This window comes from Lipophrys pholis (genome assembly GCF_963383615.2).
Source record: "Lipophrys pholis genome assembly, chromosome: 12".
Taxonomy (NCBI): Eukaryota; Metazoa; Chordata; class Actinopteri; order Blenniiformes; family Blenniidae; genus Lipophrys; species Lipophrys pholis.
In genome coordinates, this window is record NC_137641.1 from 20,738,759 (window position 1) to 20,757,694 (window position 18,936).

An 18,936-nucleotide genomic window follows, 5' to 3' on the forward strand; every position below is an offset into this window, starting at 1 on the left:
CCAAGGCTGATGATGTGTTACCAACAGAATGGCCTGCTGTGCTGTTTAAAGTTGGTTTCTTTTGAGTAAATTCACTAAAGACTACAGATGAACTGCCAGCTGTGGTCTTAAATGCCAGCTGTTTTCAACCCCCATCTTTATCTGATGTTGTGTGCCCTATTCCCTATTTCAAGACATTTTTCATTTTGATTAACCACAATACAACACACTCACACACTCTGCAACATTTGAGCTGCTCGGTTTTTCACCATCAAAAGAAAAAAAAAAAAAAGCGCACAGCAAAGTCACATTTTATTTTCAGTTAAACTTCGACAACGTAGACAACAGCCCTGATGTCACCTCGACCATGTTTACCAAAATACAAGTAAAAAGAACAATGTCGATTGTGATCCTAAAGATGCACAGCAGCATTTTCTGACCTCAAACTCTTTGCAGGTTCTATCAATTGTACTTTGTACTTACTGCACTGCAAATTATATTGGCAATTGTCAAGACTTAAAATCTTATTTTCAGACATGATAGCTAATTTGGCTGATTCAAAACGTTATCTACTTGTTTTTAGTACTTAATTTTAATTCTAGATATAACAATCTTATTTCAAGATTTCTTACGTAAACTTTACTTGCTGCATGGCCAGATCATTTCATTAGTTTTAAGCAATTCCTTCTCAAATTTAGTGTTCAGATCTCATATTCAGGCTATACTTTTTTACAGTGTGTCAACAATGGTGGTTCACCTGGTGACAAAACTCAGGAAATGCTGAATAGGAAGATCACCTCATAAATGCAAAATGACTGTAGTTTTACTGTATTTAATATCCACACACAAACTATATCTGAAGGTTTTCAGCTGTGTCAATTCAAGTTTGAAGGTTTGTTTGGCGATCGAGACACAAAATTGCCACTTTTAGTCAGAAATGTTGCCTATATGCTCTGATAAGAGCCAGACTATTACTATCACTCCTTTTAAAAGAAAAAGAGTGACGATCTAAAACACGAACCAAAATAGATTTACTTGGTCTGTGATGAGTCGGACTGTAGCAGAGATTTTATAATCTTGCTTTCTGGACGGATTCTTATTTAAACAACTTGAATAAAACATGCAGAAACACACAAGCACTTCTCAGGTTGAAATAAAAACCTTTATTGTCATACCATCTGCTACAAATCGCAGTTCTTTGAAGCATGCATAGTTACACACAATTAAGACAAGTTAAATCAAACAGTAAGTTTCCCTTTTAGAAAATATCTGAACTTCATCGCATGCATGTACCAATATATCTATTCCTGAACACTCCTCCAAACCTGCATCTGTCCAAACTATCTGAGGACATTTAGAGCAGTCGTTTTGAAAAGATCATCCACTGCGTGAGATTTCTGAAAGATACAGCATGAACTTACTACAATAAATTAGACTCGTGGTCCTTTTGTAAACTCTCTTTGGCTTTTTGCATAAAGAAGCTGAGACAGCCTCCTCACAAATATTGATAATGAAGGGTAATGCAGTAGGTGCTAGAGTACGCTGACTTTATGGATGAGGTTGATCGTTCAATTTGATTTGAGGTATTCAAGTTAAAAATGTAGATGGCGCACCAGAAGTGAAACATTTTCACCTCAGAAGTTTTCTGCAGACTCATAAAAAGCCAGTAAACAAACGCATGTATCAAAGCTCTGGGATAAACGATTTAAAGCATTAAGAGAAACTTTCTTTTCATCTTTCATAATGCTCCTCTGATCACCTGCTGCAGTGAGGTGCAGATTATTTCTCAGCCGCAAAAACAAGTTTTATGTATTCTGAGTATTCATGCAGAGTAATATTCAGAATGAGTAAAACATAGATGTAAAATGACAGCTCTCCAAATGATAGCTCCATATATTTTTCACTCAAACAAAAGTAGCGGCGATGCACTCTTGAAAGTTACATTTATATATATGTATACGTATACGTACATCACAGTAAGATAGGCATGACGTTAATAATGTCAGAAGAACTGTATCGTTGCTACATTACACATAATTCCCAAACAAATGCAGTCACATCTTAACAGGGGTTTGACAGTAGTGTCCAGTGACATAAATATTCTACAGCAAAGGATAGAGAGGAAAAAAGATATACGTGAAACACAAACACAGATCTGACAGGACCACATGAAATCCTTTCATATTGCCTTTTTGTATTTGTGCTTAGCTGTACTGTACTGGCTTGAGTGTTTGCTGGCATACGGCTGTCTTAAAAAGAAGCATAATCTTGATTGCTACAGTTACAAACAACAACGTTAGCTGCAGGTTGTTTGAGCGAAATGGCTCACATGTCACATTAGTATTTACCCGTCGGGTCAGCAAACACATCAACAGTACAAACCCTGTTTTCACGGAATAGAAATACATTTTTTTTAAAATATACTTTGCAAAAGTCACTGTTAAAGTGATTGGGTTTGATTATTCTCTAAGGAACAGCAGCAGCTTAATATTAACAGTGTTGCTTCTGGCTGTTTTTACCAGCCTTTGTGCTTCAGCAAGGCAGTTTCAGGGCAGGGTTGATATGTTTTCGCTGTCTTGTTCATTGACAGTTCAAGAAATTCACAATCCTTTACTTTTTTTTTTGTCTTTTTTTTGTGTGTGTGTGTTTCCCAGATTCGCTCCTATTCCCTTTTTTTATTCAGCCAAGGATCCAGGTTGTACTTCGATGATTCAGATCACTCATCGAGACATCATCCTCACAAACTCTGTGAATTACAGAAGAGGATCGTAAGGAGGACGTATGAAATACAATTCTTCCTCCCAGCTTCTGGTGCTGGAAGCAGCTGATACCTCTGCATGTCACTAAATTGATTCTAGTAAATCAGACATTCAAACAAACTACTTAACGCTTTCTAAAATATCAACCTTAGATAGTAGTTCAAACCTGCATATTTAATTTGAGGAAGAATATATAGTCGGTTTGACAAAAGTGCACGATCTACCAGCGGATTGAGCAGATTCCTTCAGCAATAGTATTTAGCTCACTGTTTTTGCACAATTTTTTGTTTTGTTTTCCAGCTTGAAAGCTTTTCTCTCTGCTTCACGTTCCTCAACACAAAACAAAAGAAAATGTTCCACCGACTGGCTGGTGAGCACAGTCAGACATTTTACACCTAATTATTTTCTGATGTTTCGAGCCTGCGAGACACAACAATATGAAGAAACACAGATACAAACACAACCATGGATGCTACTTTGTGTTACCAGTTGGTGTATAAAAGAGATGATGCCAAATAAAAAAGATAACAATTGAAGAATTGAATAAACAATGTGAGATTTGTATTTGACGCTGATTACTGGCAAAAGGAATCAAAGCTGAGGAACAAGAAAAGTCATCAAGAATCCGTGAATGTTTAGTATTTATATTTCAAATTCATTGCAACATTATATGCCTTTGCCAATTAAAAATAAAAACAATAGAGACTCAAACTTGTACTCATTTAAAGAAGTGGTATCAACACATTCTGATTAAAAAAAACATGCTGAAACATATGAACATGTATTTTCTTACTTGATCAGATGTTGCCTGAATGTCAATATACCAAATAAAAATGGCACCAAAGCTTACATTTCCATATATATTGTTGCACTACTGAACAACAGCAATGTTGCCTGCATGCATCCTTTTCATGTTGGGTAGTGAAATAATCCCTTGGCACGAGGATAATCTGACAGACCTGCTGCCTCCATCCTCACCTCACTATCAGCAGGGCACTGAGATATAAGCCAAGACACATGTTGGGGTTTTTGCTCATTCTTAAAATAACTCTGTGTGTGTGTGTGCATGTGTGCGGACGTTTAGGGTGTGAGTATAACATTAACATATTCACAGATGTATGTGCGCCAACATAAAATTGGAACTTCACCATTTCTAAATGTGAAACCTCATATCGCACATGGTCTGCAGAGTATAGCATCATTGTTCATAATTAAATTACATGAATTTACCTTCAAAGTCCACATGTCCATCTCCATTGAGGTCGATGTCGCGGAGGATGTCCTCCAGGTCTCTGTGCCCAACCTGCATGTTGTGTGGAAACGTGTGAATGTCTGCTGCACAAACTGAGGCAACAGTTATGACTACAAAGTGGAGCATTGACAATATTCAGACAGACAGTGATTGATGGAGGACAAACTCTGCTTGCAGCACTGTACCTGTTGTCCTAACAGTTTTTTCATCGCCTCCCGGAGTTCTGCTGTGCTGATCTGGCCGTCGCCATTGGTGTCAAACTAAAAATGAAAAAAACAAAATAAACAAATGGGCTGTAGAAATACATCCTGGACCTGTGCTCCTTCAGAAACCACAAGTAAATAAGAAAACACGTATTGAGCAGAAACTGTTTTGCTTCAGCAATGATGCAGTTGTCCTTTTCTGTTGGACTATGGAAGGCTCATTTTCCAAATTTAGTAGTCTCAGTGAATCAGCTCGCATCCTCTTCTGAACAGACACATTAGTTCTGTACTCAAAGCTCCTCTTTGTTATTTACAGAATGTAGTCGGTAGAAAAGGTCCTGTTGTGTCATTTTATTATGCTGCCTTGCCATCACGCCAGCTTTTCTTCTTGTCATTACTCACCTCCTTGAACGCATCCCTCAGCTCCTTCACTCCAATCATGTCTGCTGTTTCAGCCAGAAGTTTTGGCCCCATGAGTTCAACAAAGTCCTCAAAGTCAACGTGTCCTCCCACTGAAGGACCGATTGCAAAAAGAATACTGAGTTAACGTCAATACACAAAGACTGACAAGAGTATATTTGTACTTTTAAAAAAAATAGAGAATTTTTTAAAGATTTATTAAGAAGGAATGAAGTATGGACTAAAGTTCGTTCATAAACGTGTACCCATGAATACTCAGTTACAGTTTAAATTACAGTTCATGTTGATCTGCTGGCTCAGCTCGATGAGCTCCATCTCTGTTGGCATGTAGCCCATCGTCCTCATGCAGTTTCCCAGGTCTTTACAGCCAATGAATCCATCTTTGTCTTTGTCAAACTCCTTGAAAGCCTCACGCAACTCTGAAAGCAAGTGAAACAAAACATGGGAACTAGCCAGGTTGTGTTTTTTATTTTTTTTCTGAAGTTTAAGAAAAGTGCAGTTCTTTTGCATCATATCCTTCTTGTGAATATACTGTACCATCCATTTCTTCTGGCCTCAGCTCTCGGTCCTGTAAGGGATCAGAGAGCGGGGTTAGGATCCAAACACTGTTTCTTAAAGAAATCCCGCCAATAAGCAGCCTGCTTTACACAACATGACGCTGTAAAAGATGAGCAGGCAATGGCCGCATCGTGCCAGCAGTACTTCAAGTTTCCAGCTTGAGAGGAAGATCAGTGAGATCACACAGTGAGGAAAACATGCAGTCTTGGTAATTTGTGACATGGTGGGCCATCAAGAAGAATTCGGAATAGGACACTGTAAGTTAGTAGAGAAAGCTTTTTAAACCTTTTGTGGCAATGCTGTGTGGCTGTGTGTTTGTGATTAACATGTTTCTGCTGGTGGTGTTGCTGATAAGTTCGTGAGGTCGAGTGACTCATTCGCAACGACTGTATCCATGTATCCGGGATGTTCATCACCAGAGCAGTTGTCAACACTGAGGAGTTCGGCATTGTTTTCTCTTTCATAACAAGAAGTCGACTCGTGTCGTCAACTGCTGGAAATGAGGGGGGAAAAAAAGATTACTTCTATGTGAAGAGTCATTCTGGTGTCACCATAACCCCTGTGAGTAATCCTCCATCCTGCAGCAAATGTCCAGCATGTTTTTGTGTGGCCTCACACACACACACACAAACACAAACACACACACACACACACACACACACACACACACACACATACACACACACACACACATACACACACAGCCTACAAACATTACAAACGTAAACATTTTGAGCTGTCGTATTCTGAATATACTGTTTCCTCAGCTCCACAGCTCTTCTTTATATGTGCTGACATTACAGTGGAAGGTGATTACTACTACACACATTCCTGATGAGATTCGGTTATTGTGCATGTACTGCATTGTGTGCTAATCTCTCTCGGCATGCATGCACATGATATTTTCTGGACTTACGTACAGCCTGCCGGCTCTCAGCGAAGCCCTTGCGCAGAAAGATGCATGCAGGCCCCAACACGTTGTGCATGTTGGCTCCGTTCTGGGCCAGGGCCACTAGTGGCTCAAGATAGGCCCCCCCAGATCCCCCCTCCTCACAGGACTGCACTGCTTTGTAGTTCTTCTTCTGGTCCTGGAGCAGCATCCGGAGTGGGGGGCCGGATGTGGGAGCAGATGCAAAGACAGGGGTAGAGACTGTGACTCAGTTTGTTGATGCATTTTGTCAACAAGGAGCCAACGTGGAGTTGGGGAGGAGGGATGTTCACTGAGGGATCATAATCAACTGACACATGACGGTCAGCCACAATAAAGTGTTGAGTCGGGTCAGTCTGATAGAGGAGAGGTGTGATATCATGACAGAGCAACTGATGCCATCTGTGACTTCATCCGGTAGGTCACCATCCTGCACGACTCAGTCTCCACATCATGTGTGAGATCAGGTCACTGGTTGAATTTATCATTTAGCTCTCTGTACAGCAGATATATAATCATCCTTCTGCTGCAACGATTCGTACTTTAAAGGACTATTTACTTGTGTTTTTGTAGTTTGAGCTAACCTGATGCCCTCTATCATCCTGTCAAAATCACACTGGCTTTAGTTATAGGTATATCCATTGATCGTAATATGTTTTTTGGGGGTTTTTCAAATCTCAGAAATGAATTAAGTAAAAACAGTATTTTTATATGAGATAGGGAAAAAAATCAAGTCTGACTGATGCTGTGATAAACTGAAATAACTATTCAATTATTTGAAATATAAAATCTACAATAGTGCATTACTGGTACTTTGGTGTCTGGTACTTTGAGGGAATTTCAAGGGTTGACAGCTCATCATATCAATAATCAAGGACTGGACTGAGCTCCTGAGATTTCTCCTCGATTCTGAAGATGACGTCACGGTTTTCTTGATGAAGCTTCAGTTCACTCAGCCATGTAATTATAATCACCAATTAACCGGTCAACCAGGGGGCAAATGTTATTTTTTACATCAGTGGTCCCAATTACTGAGAGAGCTACAGGTTAATTAAAATCAGGCAATCACTGCCTGGCAGTGGAATAAAGCTTCCTCGAAACAAAGCCATATGAGGGACAACAATTGCTCTCACTAATGTTTAAATTAGAGAGCAGCAGCCTGATGCCGCTCACACGGGGCTCTTGGAAAATTTCCTCTGTTACGACTGCACATTTGTATCATGCCGATTTGAAGGTGGTAATTTATCGGGTATAAAACATGTCATTTTGGTTTGGTCTCAGTGGAGAAACATTCAACTAGAAGCAAGTGAAGTAGACTTCACATCACAGCAAATCAGCAAGGGAGCATTTTGCTGCTGCTTTAAATCTCCCTGACATGACCTAATATTATCTCCAGATGAGTTATACAGCAAACATAAGACATTTTCAGGAACACATAACCGATATTAATATGCATTGTTGTCCTTTAGGTAAAGATACACGGCGCCATGTGCTTTACAAATGACCTTCACACTCGATCTGTTATCATGCCAGTGCTAATGCCAGTCCGTGCTTTCCTGCAGTTCTCACCACAGGAACGGATGCCCACTGGGTAATCTGACCTAGTGATGCATGGAGCAGGGCTGTCCAAGGCTGTATCGTGCCAGATAACTACGATGAAGCCACGCGCTAGCCATTATATAAAAGAAAGAAAAAGAACAGAAAAGAAAGAAAAAAAAGACTGAAGTCAGGCAAGAACTTCTGTAGCTCTCCACCACCATTTTGCACAGATGGCATCAACAGTTGCTTGTCATATTGTGCTTCCTCAAGGATGTGCAGCTGCTGATATGAAGGAGGAAATTCTATTTGTGGGACTGTCTCTTTGCAACACTGAGAATCCATTCAAGCATGCATTGATAGGACAAGGACAGCAGATGCAAGAGATACTAAAGTGGATGTGGTAATATACCAAAAGACCCAATGCCAGTGGAGCTTTTGAGCCAAAGGAATCTGATGTGGTTGCATGACTGTTTTTATAAATGTCTACTGACTGATTATGTCCTGCAGGTGAATGTTCAACAGGGCAGCATCTTGTTCTCGCTGGGAAAGTGGGATTCATGGTCGACCTGACTGCCTCTAAAGGTTAGTGAGATGGTTGTAATTCATAATCTCAGTCATCAGGTCAAGTTCTGACCTCTGTCTGCATCCATGTTCTGAAAAGCATTGTGACAATTTATATTCTCAAACCTTTAATATTGTCAAATCAGAAAAAAAAAAAAGTCTATGTCAGTAAGCCACTAAATGTGGACTAAAACAACAACAGTGGACACAGGCTTTGTGTTGAAGGATTGGTTCATTATTCTCCAACGTGCTCCAACATGAACAAAACACAGTTTAAAACGTTCATCACAACAGGTAAAATACAAAGAGCTCTGTCAGCACACATCCAGTCAAATAGCTGTTGGTCAAAGTGGGAACACACCATGAAAACAAGCATGCATCAGAGTCAGGGGGTTTTGGGGAGGGGAGACCACAGCGGAGTGAAAAACTTCAAAGCAGACCTTACCTTTTTGGTGAAAATTTTAAGCGACTTTACAGAGTTGCCCATTGCAAGAAAAAAAAATCCTTCTTGTTTTATGTTTTCTCTCTAACTTTGCCTGTGTTTGTGTGCCTGTATTTAAATGCACGTGTATGCATGTGTGTATGCATGTGTTTCCAGGCATGCATGGGAATAGCAGTGATTAGAAAGGGATAGACGGTTCAGTGGGTCATTGACTAATATAACAGGACATTTGGGAAAAGGCAGGGAGAGGAGCAGGGGTATCATTAGGAGGAACAACGGAGCACAAGGGAAAGGAGTTAGCAGGGAGGACCTCAAGGCAAGGACACTGGAAGGTAGAGGGGAGGGAGGGATGCTCAGACAAAGGAGGAAATATGTAAACAATAAGCAAGGACAGATCAGAACAACAGAAAGATACACGAGGAAAAAGAAGCATGCATGTGATCAGTGCGAGATGCAAGAGGCAGGAGTGGAAAAGCAAGATTGCTTATTCATTCCATCCTCTCTCCTACAGTGTCATTCCTCCCTCCCCTGTACGCTCTCTCTCTCCCTCTCTCTCTCTCTCTCTCTTTCCCTCTTTCTCTCTCCCTCTCTGTCCGTCAGTCTCTTTTGCTTTTCCCCTCACTCTCTCCCTCAGCTCCTGCTCACTCCACAGTTTTAGACCGTCTATGCGAATGTGACAGAAAAAGCTCGTTCGGACAAGCATATTACCTTCCCCTGAGCAAGACGCTGGAGACAGTAATCCAAACACACACACACACACACACACACACACACACACACACACACACACACACACACACACACACACACACACACACACACACACACACACACACACACACACACACACACACACACACACACACACACACACACACACGATTAAACCCACATTGATGTGGGGCTGTGGAGCTAAAAATACAACACCACTCTCTCTTTCCCCTTACTCTACCCACAGCATCCATCCCCCTCTTTTTCTGAAAAACACACCAAAAGGCACACACACACACACACACACACACACACACACACACACACACACACACACACACACACACACTGAGGCAGCACAAAGTCATGTTAAGCTTGAGGGGTTTTGGATTCAGATCAAAGAGAAAATGTGCAAGAAATGACACATGGATTCTGGAGGAAGTAAAACAGCACGTGCAAATGCAAACAAACACACGCACGCACGCACGCAGACACACACACACACACACACACACACACACACACACACACACACACACACACACTTTTTGTTGTTGGCCACAATATCTGAAAAAAAAAAAGATTCTTTCTAAATTTGGAGCTTTTCTAAAAACTGAGGTCTACAGAAACAAAATCATGTCAGCACTGTAACAGCTTCTGGCACTATTTTCTGCTTAATACTCTGGTACAGTAACCTGCTCGGAATAGTATCAACCCAGTAGCATTGTTATTATTTCCATACATATGTATCACGCTGTACCTTTGTTTGTGAGACATTATTGAATCCAAATACATGAATGATTATTGGAATATATCAGACCTTTATCCTTGTTAAAGGGATCATATTGTACAGCTTTTCAACACTTTCACGTGGGTCTCATTGCATTCAACAATGCATTTAAAGTTTATTTCCCCAAATCTAGCTTTTCCTTGATTTTCATCCATGTGAATATTGGATCTTGTGATCAATGTGGTTCTCCTGACTAAATAAAGGCTAATGAATGAATGAACTGAAACCTCGTCTTCAGGCGAGTCTCAGTGTGATGGTTTTGCTCAGCAAAACAGTGTAAGTGTCATGTTGGTTCCTTCCCTGCTGCACTGCACTCGGTCCTAAAATCCAGCTGGGTCGACCAGAAATCACCAGGCGTGAAAGACAGATGAAATATAAATGTAGTCATGTAGAAATAATGTCATCATGAAGAAATTATTTGTTGTTTATAGAAAAAAGTTGTAATTATTTATTAGAAAATGGTGCTTATAATTTCACGCAAAGTACATGTCCTGATTACGAGTAAAACAAATATGTATCAACCGGTTGATTTCACTGGTTCGAAGTCCTGCTTTAAGCACCAACCTGCTGTCTGACTCAGACTTCCTGCTTCTTTATACATTATCTCCTGACTCCATACACTGTTGCCTCCATAATCACTATGGCCACTAGATGGGGGCAAAAACCTGACCTGGCATGCCTAACTGACCCCAATGGCCTTGTAAGTGAAAAAATAGACAGTTGTAGTAATAACCTTTGAATCTTTGAGCCAGATGTTGTGTTGTTGTGTCACATCCAGAAAAGACAATCACGCTAACAAATGTTATTTTTTCTAAAGAGTCAAAGTTCATCCAGGTCAGGTATATAATTACCTGCAACACCAATATAATAGTATGCAAGGCATTATTACCTAAAGAGCATTTTGATGATACACGTGGGATAGCCAGCAGGAAACATATGCAGATCATCTCATGCGTCAATTGACTATTCCCATAAGAATATTGATTAGCCTTCAATATAAAACAAGTCAACTATACACATGCTTTTTTTGTTATTTACTAAAAACAGATTTAAGTTAGACACACAGACTCTCTCCAGAAGATAAATGTTAAGTCAGTGCCGCATGATGCATCCCATGTTTAAAAAAAAAAAGGAGATTTTCTGGGGGGGGGGGGGGGGGATTTCAAGGAGCTCTGTACTTCTCCAACCTCTGTCAAAACAATACTACATGTAATAAAAGTCATTTCTACAGGGAAGCGTCTTCAGTATCGTTCACTGCAGCACAGGCGTACATCCGCGATTCCCTCTCCCGTTCGACCTTGTTTGTTCTCTGCTATTTTTAATAAACACATTCACGCCAAAGTTGTTTCAGATCTCACTCCCATTCAGTATCTGCGCTGCTCCTCTGTGCTGCTCCACCAATGATTCATCCAGCCTCTCACCGGAGGCTCATTGTGAACTTCAGAACACATCAGATGTCAGACACAGGAACCGTCAGCTCTCATAATGTCATTCTATATAGTATGCAAAGGCAAGAGCTCTCTCTCTCTCTCTCCCTCTCTCTCTCTCTCTCTCTCTCTCTCTCTCTCTCTCTCTCCCTCTCACTGTAGTACTCTCTTACTATCTTTTTCCTTTTACACACACGACTCAGAAACACAGGAATTAGCAGGTGACTGTTGAGGTACCAGTTTATCAGGAGTCATTAACAGACTCATTCAGATCAGCATAGTTGTTTTTTTTGTGGCAAATGTATTTTAATATAATATTTAAGTGCTTAGAATATGGAAACTTCCCTCATGGAAAAGATTTATTAAGACTATAAGGTGAAATATGATCCTGTTTTAACTACTGCTGTGAACTGTTACATGAGCTGAGATAGTAGAGGACAAATACTGTTTCTGCAGACAAGATTTTGTCCTATTTGTAAAGTGCAATGATGTGAACATTTCACAGACTCATTGATTATTCCTCCAAAGCAAGAAGAAAGTCCCTTTTTTTTTTTTTTTATCACAGTGCATCCTGATGCAAAGGCAGAGAGTGAAACCGAGACCTTGAGGTTTTTCTGTGTGCATGTTCATCATCAGAGGATGTCTCTGCAGTAAAAAAAAAGAAAAAAAAATGCACAATGAATACTTGCGTCATCTTCTCGTGCGCAAACTGAGACGCCACGGTTTTATCTTCCAGCTGATTAAACCATTCGGATCAGATTAGCTACAACTGTCAAAAGAGGAATATTGTGGGATTTGAGGGTAATTTCACAAAATACAGTCACTCCGGTTTAACATCTCGAACCTGCATATCAATTAAACCTCTTCTGTTTTCCCTCTGACTCATTCATCCTTTGTCCTCTGTCTCGTTTGCCGTGATTTACTCTCAGCCTCGGGTCTCTATGAATATTGAGCGTCATCATGCACATTGTGGTACTATGCAGTTGTGTGCATGGGCTTTAATCCCCATCTCAAAAAAGGGTTTAGCCAAGAGGGAATTTTCTACCTCCTCCTTTTTGCCAGCACCGATATAAAAATACCCATGCGTGTCCAAAAATAGCCCGTTACACTCCGGATATAGAGGAGGCATATGCTGTAGTGAAAGCGTTGATGCCACTCGTTTCCTCCCATCTCCGCTCAGATTATACCCCCTTTTGTGAAACTCATTTTCACCCTTTTTTTTTAAAAGGAAGACTCTTTTATCTATTTCCCCGTCAGATGTCATCAAGGTCAGTGTGACCCCTGAGCAAAAAGAAGAAGAGAAAGATCAAAGAGTAAAGGAGAAATTGGACTGTCAGACAGGAAACATGAGTTGGCTGCACATGCAAGGAGAGTAACAGGAAAACTATTTGAGGATGTAAGGATCTAATCTGTGTTGTAAGACCTTTCCTCACATTGTCTTCTGAGTTGTCAGGTGGGAGCAGGGAAGTGAGAGCTGATGTGCGTTTGTCTTACATAACAATCATCAGGTCTTCCAGCTAAGCCGCTCTCTTCCCATTTTACTCTTTGTCCTCCTGATTTGTCCGATTCCCTCGCTTCCTTCACTCTTCCTCTCGTGTCCTTTCACTTCTTTCCTCGCTCACTGATGTGACACACAGAGGAGTCTCTCTCTCTCTCTCTCTCTCTCTCTCTCTCTCTCTCTCTCTCTCTCTCTCTCTCTCTCTCTCTCTCTCTCTCTCTCTCTCTCTCTCTCTCCATCTCTCTGCTCTCATTGGCTTTAAAGCATCTGGTTCAAATGTTACTTGCTCCCTCTGCTGGTTAACACGCACACACAATTCCATCTCAATTTAAATTGGAATTAAACTGATCCTTGATGATATCTGTGCAGAAGATAGCAGTGCTTCGCTCAGTAATAGGCCTGTATTCATTCTCAGATTTGGTGTGAGTGTTTTGTAGGACAAGGTCAGAAAGGGTCACAAAAACTGACGTCTGTAGTGATTATTCAGACTTTCTTTAAATAGAAACATATCTATTGGGACAGGGGAAGAAAAAAAACTGTTCATGTTCTGCCCTTGATCAAGGTGTCAGTTTTAACTTGGGGTCAGAATGTGCATCCATTCATGACGCAATAAGGCCTTAAAGATATAAAGTAAAAAATGTAAAAGCACATGAATCACTGCATCCAAACCTACATATGACCAAGAAATATGACCACATTTGTCCTTTTTCTATCCCCCCACACTCAGCTCTTTGGTCACTATGATTCATCCTACGAATATAAAAATGTGAACTATAAACGGGCAACCCAGATAGAAAGATCTGCACATGCTGGAAACTACTTCTTCTTTTATTGCCTCGTGCTTATGATTTTATTTCAGGTAGAATGTATTTCGAATTCTTTGAAGAATTTAGCAAGACAAAAACAAAACAAAACAAAAATTTCTCTCTCCCTCCAGTCTCTCATAATCAGGTCTTGATGCGCTATTTTTAGCTTCTTCTACTCACAGCGAAAGAGTTCAGTTGAGATTGTATGCAGATCTTGATGTTACATAAGAAAATGTGAAATGAAAGAGTTTGAATCTGATTCTGCATCATGGAACTACAAGTCTTCCAGGAGCGAGATGAGAAGAAACCTTTTCATTACTATGGGGTCAAGCGAGTTCAACAACTTGAGTAAAATTGAGCAGGTGAAAACATTATTTTCAAACTCTCACACTTACATGACTTCAAGCTCTATATTTTTCTTGCACTTTCACATGATTGATCTCTCATTCATACTGTATAAAAATGATTTTGCATCCACATATAAAGTCTTTCTGACTATTAAAAGCTTATTTTGATAGATGATAATGTCAATGTGATTTCATGCAGTTTACAATCACTTTGAAGACTTGATTGTGTCGGAAAAACAACACATGTATTGCAGTAGCAAAGCAATTTGAACCTGAGTTAGTTCTGCTTTGATTGCTTTGTATCACTCCTCCTAAAAGCTGTAATGTATTTCCATCATAATTATCACAGCAACAAACATCTTGGTTGAATTTCCTCTAAGAATTTCAATCACGCAAGATTTTGGAACGAAAAAGGAAAGTGATGATTTACAGATTTGCCAGAAACTGGAAGCAATCCCTCTTTCCACGCAGACACACACACGCACGCACACGCAAGGACAGACACACACATCTGCAGCTCTGGAGACCTTATATAGCACACTGCTGGATGGGTTTCGCCTCACTGGAACCCCTAAGACTGATTGAAGCCCTGGCCTGGATTGAAGGAGTTATTTCTGGAACACATTAGCGCACAAGGAGGTAATTGTCTCCTCCTGAGCTTTTTATCATTGACTCCTAAAGAAGGGTTTCAATGAAACAAGAAAAGGATTGGGGGGGGAGGACAGATCACATCCTCTGTGATCTGTCTGAGTAACTGCAGAAATTGGTACCTTGCAGAAAATTAATGCAATAGTAGGCAAACAAAAGCCCTTTATGTATCAAGCAGTCAGATGATGTTTAAGTTACATCAATGTGCGTCAGCATGACTGGATCATTTACCCTTGTATCTGTGTGTCAGTGAATGAGTGCCTGACAAGTGTTTATGGTTGAAGTATTTTCCATACAGAGGGAAAGTTGATCCCCGCTGGTGACACAAACAAAGAAAGTGACTGTATGAACTTCACCGCCCCATTGAGAAAGTAATAGATCCCACATATATACAGGAGCCAGATTTTCATTGAAAACACGTATTAATTTTTAATCTGTTCTGCTGAGGTGGCTGGACGTGCATGTGGCTTTAGCTTCACCTGCATCTCACCTGAGAACCATTTCTGATAGTTACCCATGTTAATGTTAATACTAATGCCAAACCATGTTAGTCAACCAAATGTGAACACGAGAGGAGGAAACTTCAAACTAAAACAGAGAAATAGGATAAAATAAAAAAAGTTATTCTTGAAACCTTTTAAAGTTATTTTATCTTGGCATATATAATGGTTTCTTTTTAAATTTCTGACTGTTTTACATCAATTTTGTGTTGCTACCCAAGTGCCTCATTGTACACTGTGAATGCAAATGGGATCATTTGAATTTCAAATAATTTTATTATATACAGCAGTAATACAAGTGTGATCCCTGGTGATGATTTCTTTTCTTTCAAGCTTGTAATGCAACCCTGTACCATATGAAAAAAGACACACGCGTTTCAGAGCTTAATAGTTTTTAGGAATAAACTATGTTGATAAAATCCTCTTCAAATGTCCTTTTATGTGCTTTAAATGATGAAAGTTGGAAAAAAGTAGATGAAATATTAAGACATCCTTATATAGTGCATAGACTAATACAAATTGTAGTTTCTCTGTTACTTTAGTTTTAAATAGTTTCAGGCGGTTTTCAGGCTTTAATTCCCATTGACGCCTCCTTACCTGCCCAAAGACGGACTTGACTATGGGATGGAGAGAGGAGTCATACTCAGACAACGTTGCGCTCAGGCGTTTGGACGTGCGGCTGGATGCGGGCTTTGTAGGTGCGCTGGCAGCGTGTTGGTCCGAGCCGAGACTGGAAGAGGACACGGTGACGACTCTCTCACTGGACTCGAAGAAAAAAGCCGCCTCGTCCGCGTGTTTTGGATACGATGGGGTCGGTGAAGTCCTCCTGTCCTGCCGGGAGCCGGCGTGGGGATGCTGTGAAGGAGGCATCTCTCCTCTGGAGGAGTCATGGTGATGCTGCGACTGTTTGGATTTGGAGGACTTCCCACGCTCCTTTGGGTGTCTGCTAGCCCTGATCCTCGCGTCCTCCTGCGCGTAATTGTCATCCAGCGTCCCTGGCTGCCGGTGAGAGTGGCTCTTATGCGCCCGGTGGTGATCACCTGAATGTCGAGAGTCGGCGTGTCTTGGTTGACAGAGAGGTCTCCGCGCACTGGTCTCGCAGTCCTCCGTCCAGACTTCATCGTCGCCGTCTCTGGCTCCGGTGGGATGATGATGGTGCGCGCGGTTGCTCCGGTGACCGTGCGGACCGTGATCCGAGTGCGCAGACCTGCGGTTCAGACCGGAGGACCTCAGCAGGGAAGTGGTCGACTCGCTTTTGGGCAGAGAGGAGCTCATCGTCCGCTTTCTTTCGCCAGACAGTGCGAAGTGAATCTGATGGAGGCTGAAGGTCGCGCGCAAAGGAAAAGAAGGCAGTCCTCCGCCACGTGCAGGTGTGCAACCTCACACTCCTCACTCCTCACCACTCATGCACAGCCTGTACCCTCACCACCTGACTTCGCCCTTTGCAGCAAAAGATGTGAAGTGCAGCTGGAAGTGGCAGCCAGGAGGTCGGTCAGCCTCTCGTGGGGGCTCCGAGAAGTTTGGATGGCAGCACAGTGTTGCGCTGGCGCGTGTCACCGAGATGCTGCACATGCACGCACTAAGTTCACACGTCACCACAGATGGGATTTCTTGCATAATGAGCCTCTTGGTTAACCTTATTTATTTGATCGTACCAGAAATTCATTTACCACCTCTTCACATATATCATGACGTTGCGTGTCTTTCGAAGTCACAAGCGTCTATGGCCAAATATTTTTAGAAACAGTGAAAAGTCAACAAGTGTCTGCAGTGACACTAATGCCAGTGGACAGTGGTCTTTTTCAAGGACGTGTTTGGGAATAGATGCGTGTCCTGCAGACAGGCTGCTATAACTTTTAGGTCAGTTCAACTAAACACAAGACAAAAAGTCCTGTTTAATCAAGGATAAGAAAAAAATCCTGATCCTTGAACTTCCCATGCAGACTAATTGTCTGTTAAAACCATCTCACTAATATTGCTATTCATTTATCAAACTTATTTTAATGTAGTTTTAATAACAACGTAATCATGGTTTAATTTAGGAAGTTCTTAGGCCCAGCCCATGTGAGCCAAAATTATCTTTTTTCTCCCTGTCATTCTTAAAAAGTTTCCTGTCCACAAGGCACCATGAAAACGATTCAAAACAATATAGTTCATATGCCCATAGGTGGCGCTGTAACTCTGCCACAGAATTACACTAATAATAGAGAAGAAGACACAGTGACAACATCATAATTTTCAGCAAATGTGCCTATCCCCATATCAACGCCCATTTTCAAATTTCTCCACTCTGGATCCCGTTCCCAAAACAACGTCGGTTTCAGGCTCTTAAAACGCCATGTCATGTGGATGATCGGCCAAAAAGATGCGGTTACATGACATGGCATTGTTTTGTTGAGAGGACCTTCTTAGGCCCATATACAAGAAAATCTGAATCTGATTTTTTTGTGCACCAGGGGTCCATACTGCAGAGAGATTTTAAGGATCAGGTGAAAGCCTTGTCCTTGTATGATTTTATTTTCCATTTTTTGAACTTTCAAGAAGAAATCCTGTTTAAAAGAGAAAAAATATTCAAAATGTTATATTGTAAGTGTAATAGTGACAACAGTTTTTAGATTAACTTAAGTGCAACATCTTAAACATTCAAAGACCTTGTGAAAAAACAGCAACGATTATTACTTCGTGTAGGAGGATGCATATGTGCATCATAAGTACTGGATGGTGCATAATGTGGTTTGAATTCTGTGACTACTCACACTTTGAAAGCCTTTGAAAGCATTAGACAGACCTTTTCTGCTCACGATGGAGAAAATGAATGGAAAACAGATACGCAATATCCAGCTATGTAAAATTATGACAAGCTACAATTGTATTAAACTGGTAAAGTAGTATACATAAGAAACAGCTGTTGGTTAAGTTTCACACTGTGGATATTTTTTTTTATCAACACAAAGCTCTATAATGATCATTGGAATTTTAAGCTGTAAGAATAGATTATACCGAGACCCAGTCTGCTCTCTGTCACTTTTCTGCAAACAAACAACACTGTTGTGTAATCACAATGTGATGGTGTCAATAACCTGATAGAGAATTTGTCTTTGGGTCACTAAACAACCGTGACTACAAAGTTAAAACGGAAAAAACGACTTAAACAGCAGCGTGGCAATCCTTCAGTCTCATCCCATCTGCACACCCAGGGTCATAATTCTCAGAGCAGATGTCCAGGGATGCAGTGCAGAAGTATGTGAGGCTGTGAACGTACGCGGCCAATTAGACATACAAGCTCTCACGAATTGTGTTTCAGTGTGCAGAGCTGAGAAATGAGCAGATTTTGCCCTCTTCTCTCAGGGGAATTTTTGTTCTTTGACATCTGTGTCTCTGTCTCTTTTGCTCCAGGGAGAGGCAAAGTATCTCAACTCCACCGCACCCATCCCCCTCCTCCTCTTCAGCATGGGCCTGTGCCGACTCCTCTGCTCCGCTCAAGTGCAGGAGAGTGTCGCCAATGCTGAGCCACCACTACTCTGCACAGTCAATATCAGGTGCTGCACTATTCCTCTCATCATCCTCA

At 41.0% G+C, this 18,936-nt stretch overlaps 1 protein-coding gene across 2 annotated transcripts; it reads right to left on the reverse strand.

Annotated features, from left to right (window-relative positions):
* Positions 1–1,123: 1,123 nt before the first annotated feature.
* On the reverse strand, positions 1,124–17,093 carry cabp1b (calcium binding protein 1b). 2 transcript variants are annotated; one of them, XM_080477169.1, is made up of 8 exons: positions 15,966–16,962; positions 6,092–6,259; positions 5,151–5,181; positions 4,889–5,032; positions 4,596–4,705; positions 4,176–4,250; positions 3,969–4,041; positions 1,124–2,725 (listed from the first exon to the last, which is right to left on the reverse strand). In XM_080477169.1, the coding sequence occupies exons 1-8, from the start codon at positions 16,641–16,643 to the stop codon at positions 2,700–2,702; spliced, it is 1,305 nt and encodes a 434-aa protein (XP_080333295.1). In that variant the 5' UTR covers positions 16,644–16,962; the 3' UTR covers positions 1,124–2,699. The 2 variants fall into 2 exon arrangements, with proteins under 2 accessions (XP_080333295.1, XP_080333296.1); XM_080477170.1 differs by lacking the exon at positions 6,092–6,259 and having other exon boundaries at positions 15,966–17,093.
* Between the last annotated feature and the right edge of the window lie 1,843 nt (positions 17,094–18,936).

Coding starts and splice junctions, on each gene's coding strand:
- cabp1b (XM_080477169.1), bottom strand. CDS start 16,643: ATGAGCTCCTCTCTGCCCAAAAGCGAGTCGACCACTTCCCTGCTGAGG. Junction 5,033..5,150: donor GAGGCCAGAAGAAATGGATG/GTACAGTATATT, acceptor ACTTGCTTTCAG/AGTTGCGTGAGGCTTTCAAG. Junction 4,042..4,175: donor AAAAACTGTTAGGACAACAG/GTACAGTGCTGC, acceptor CACAACATGCAG/GTTGGGCACAGAGACCTGGA.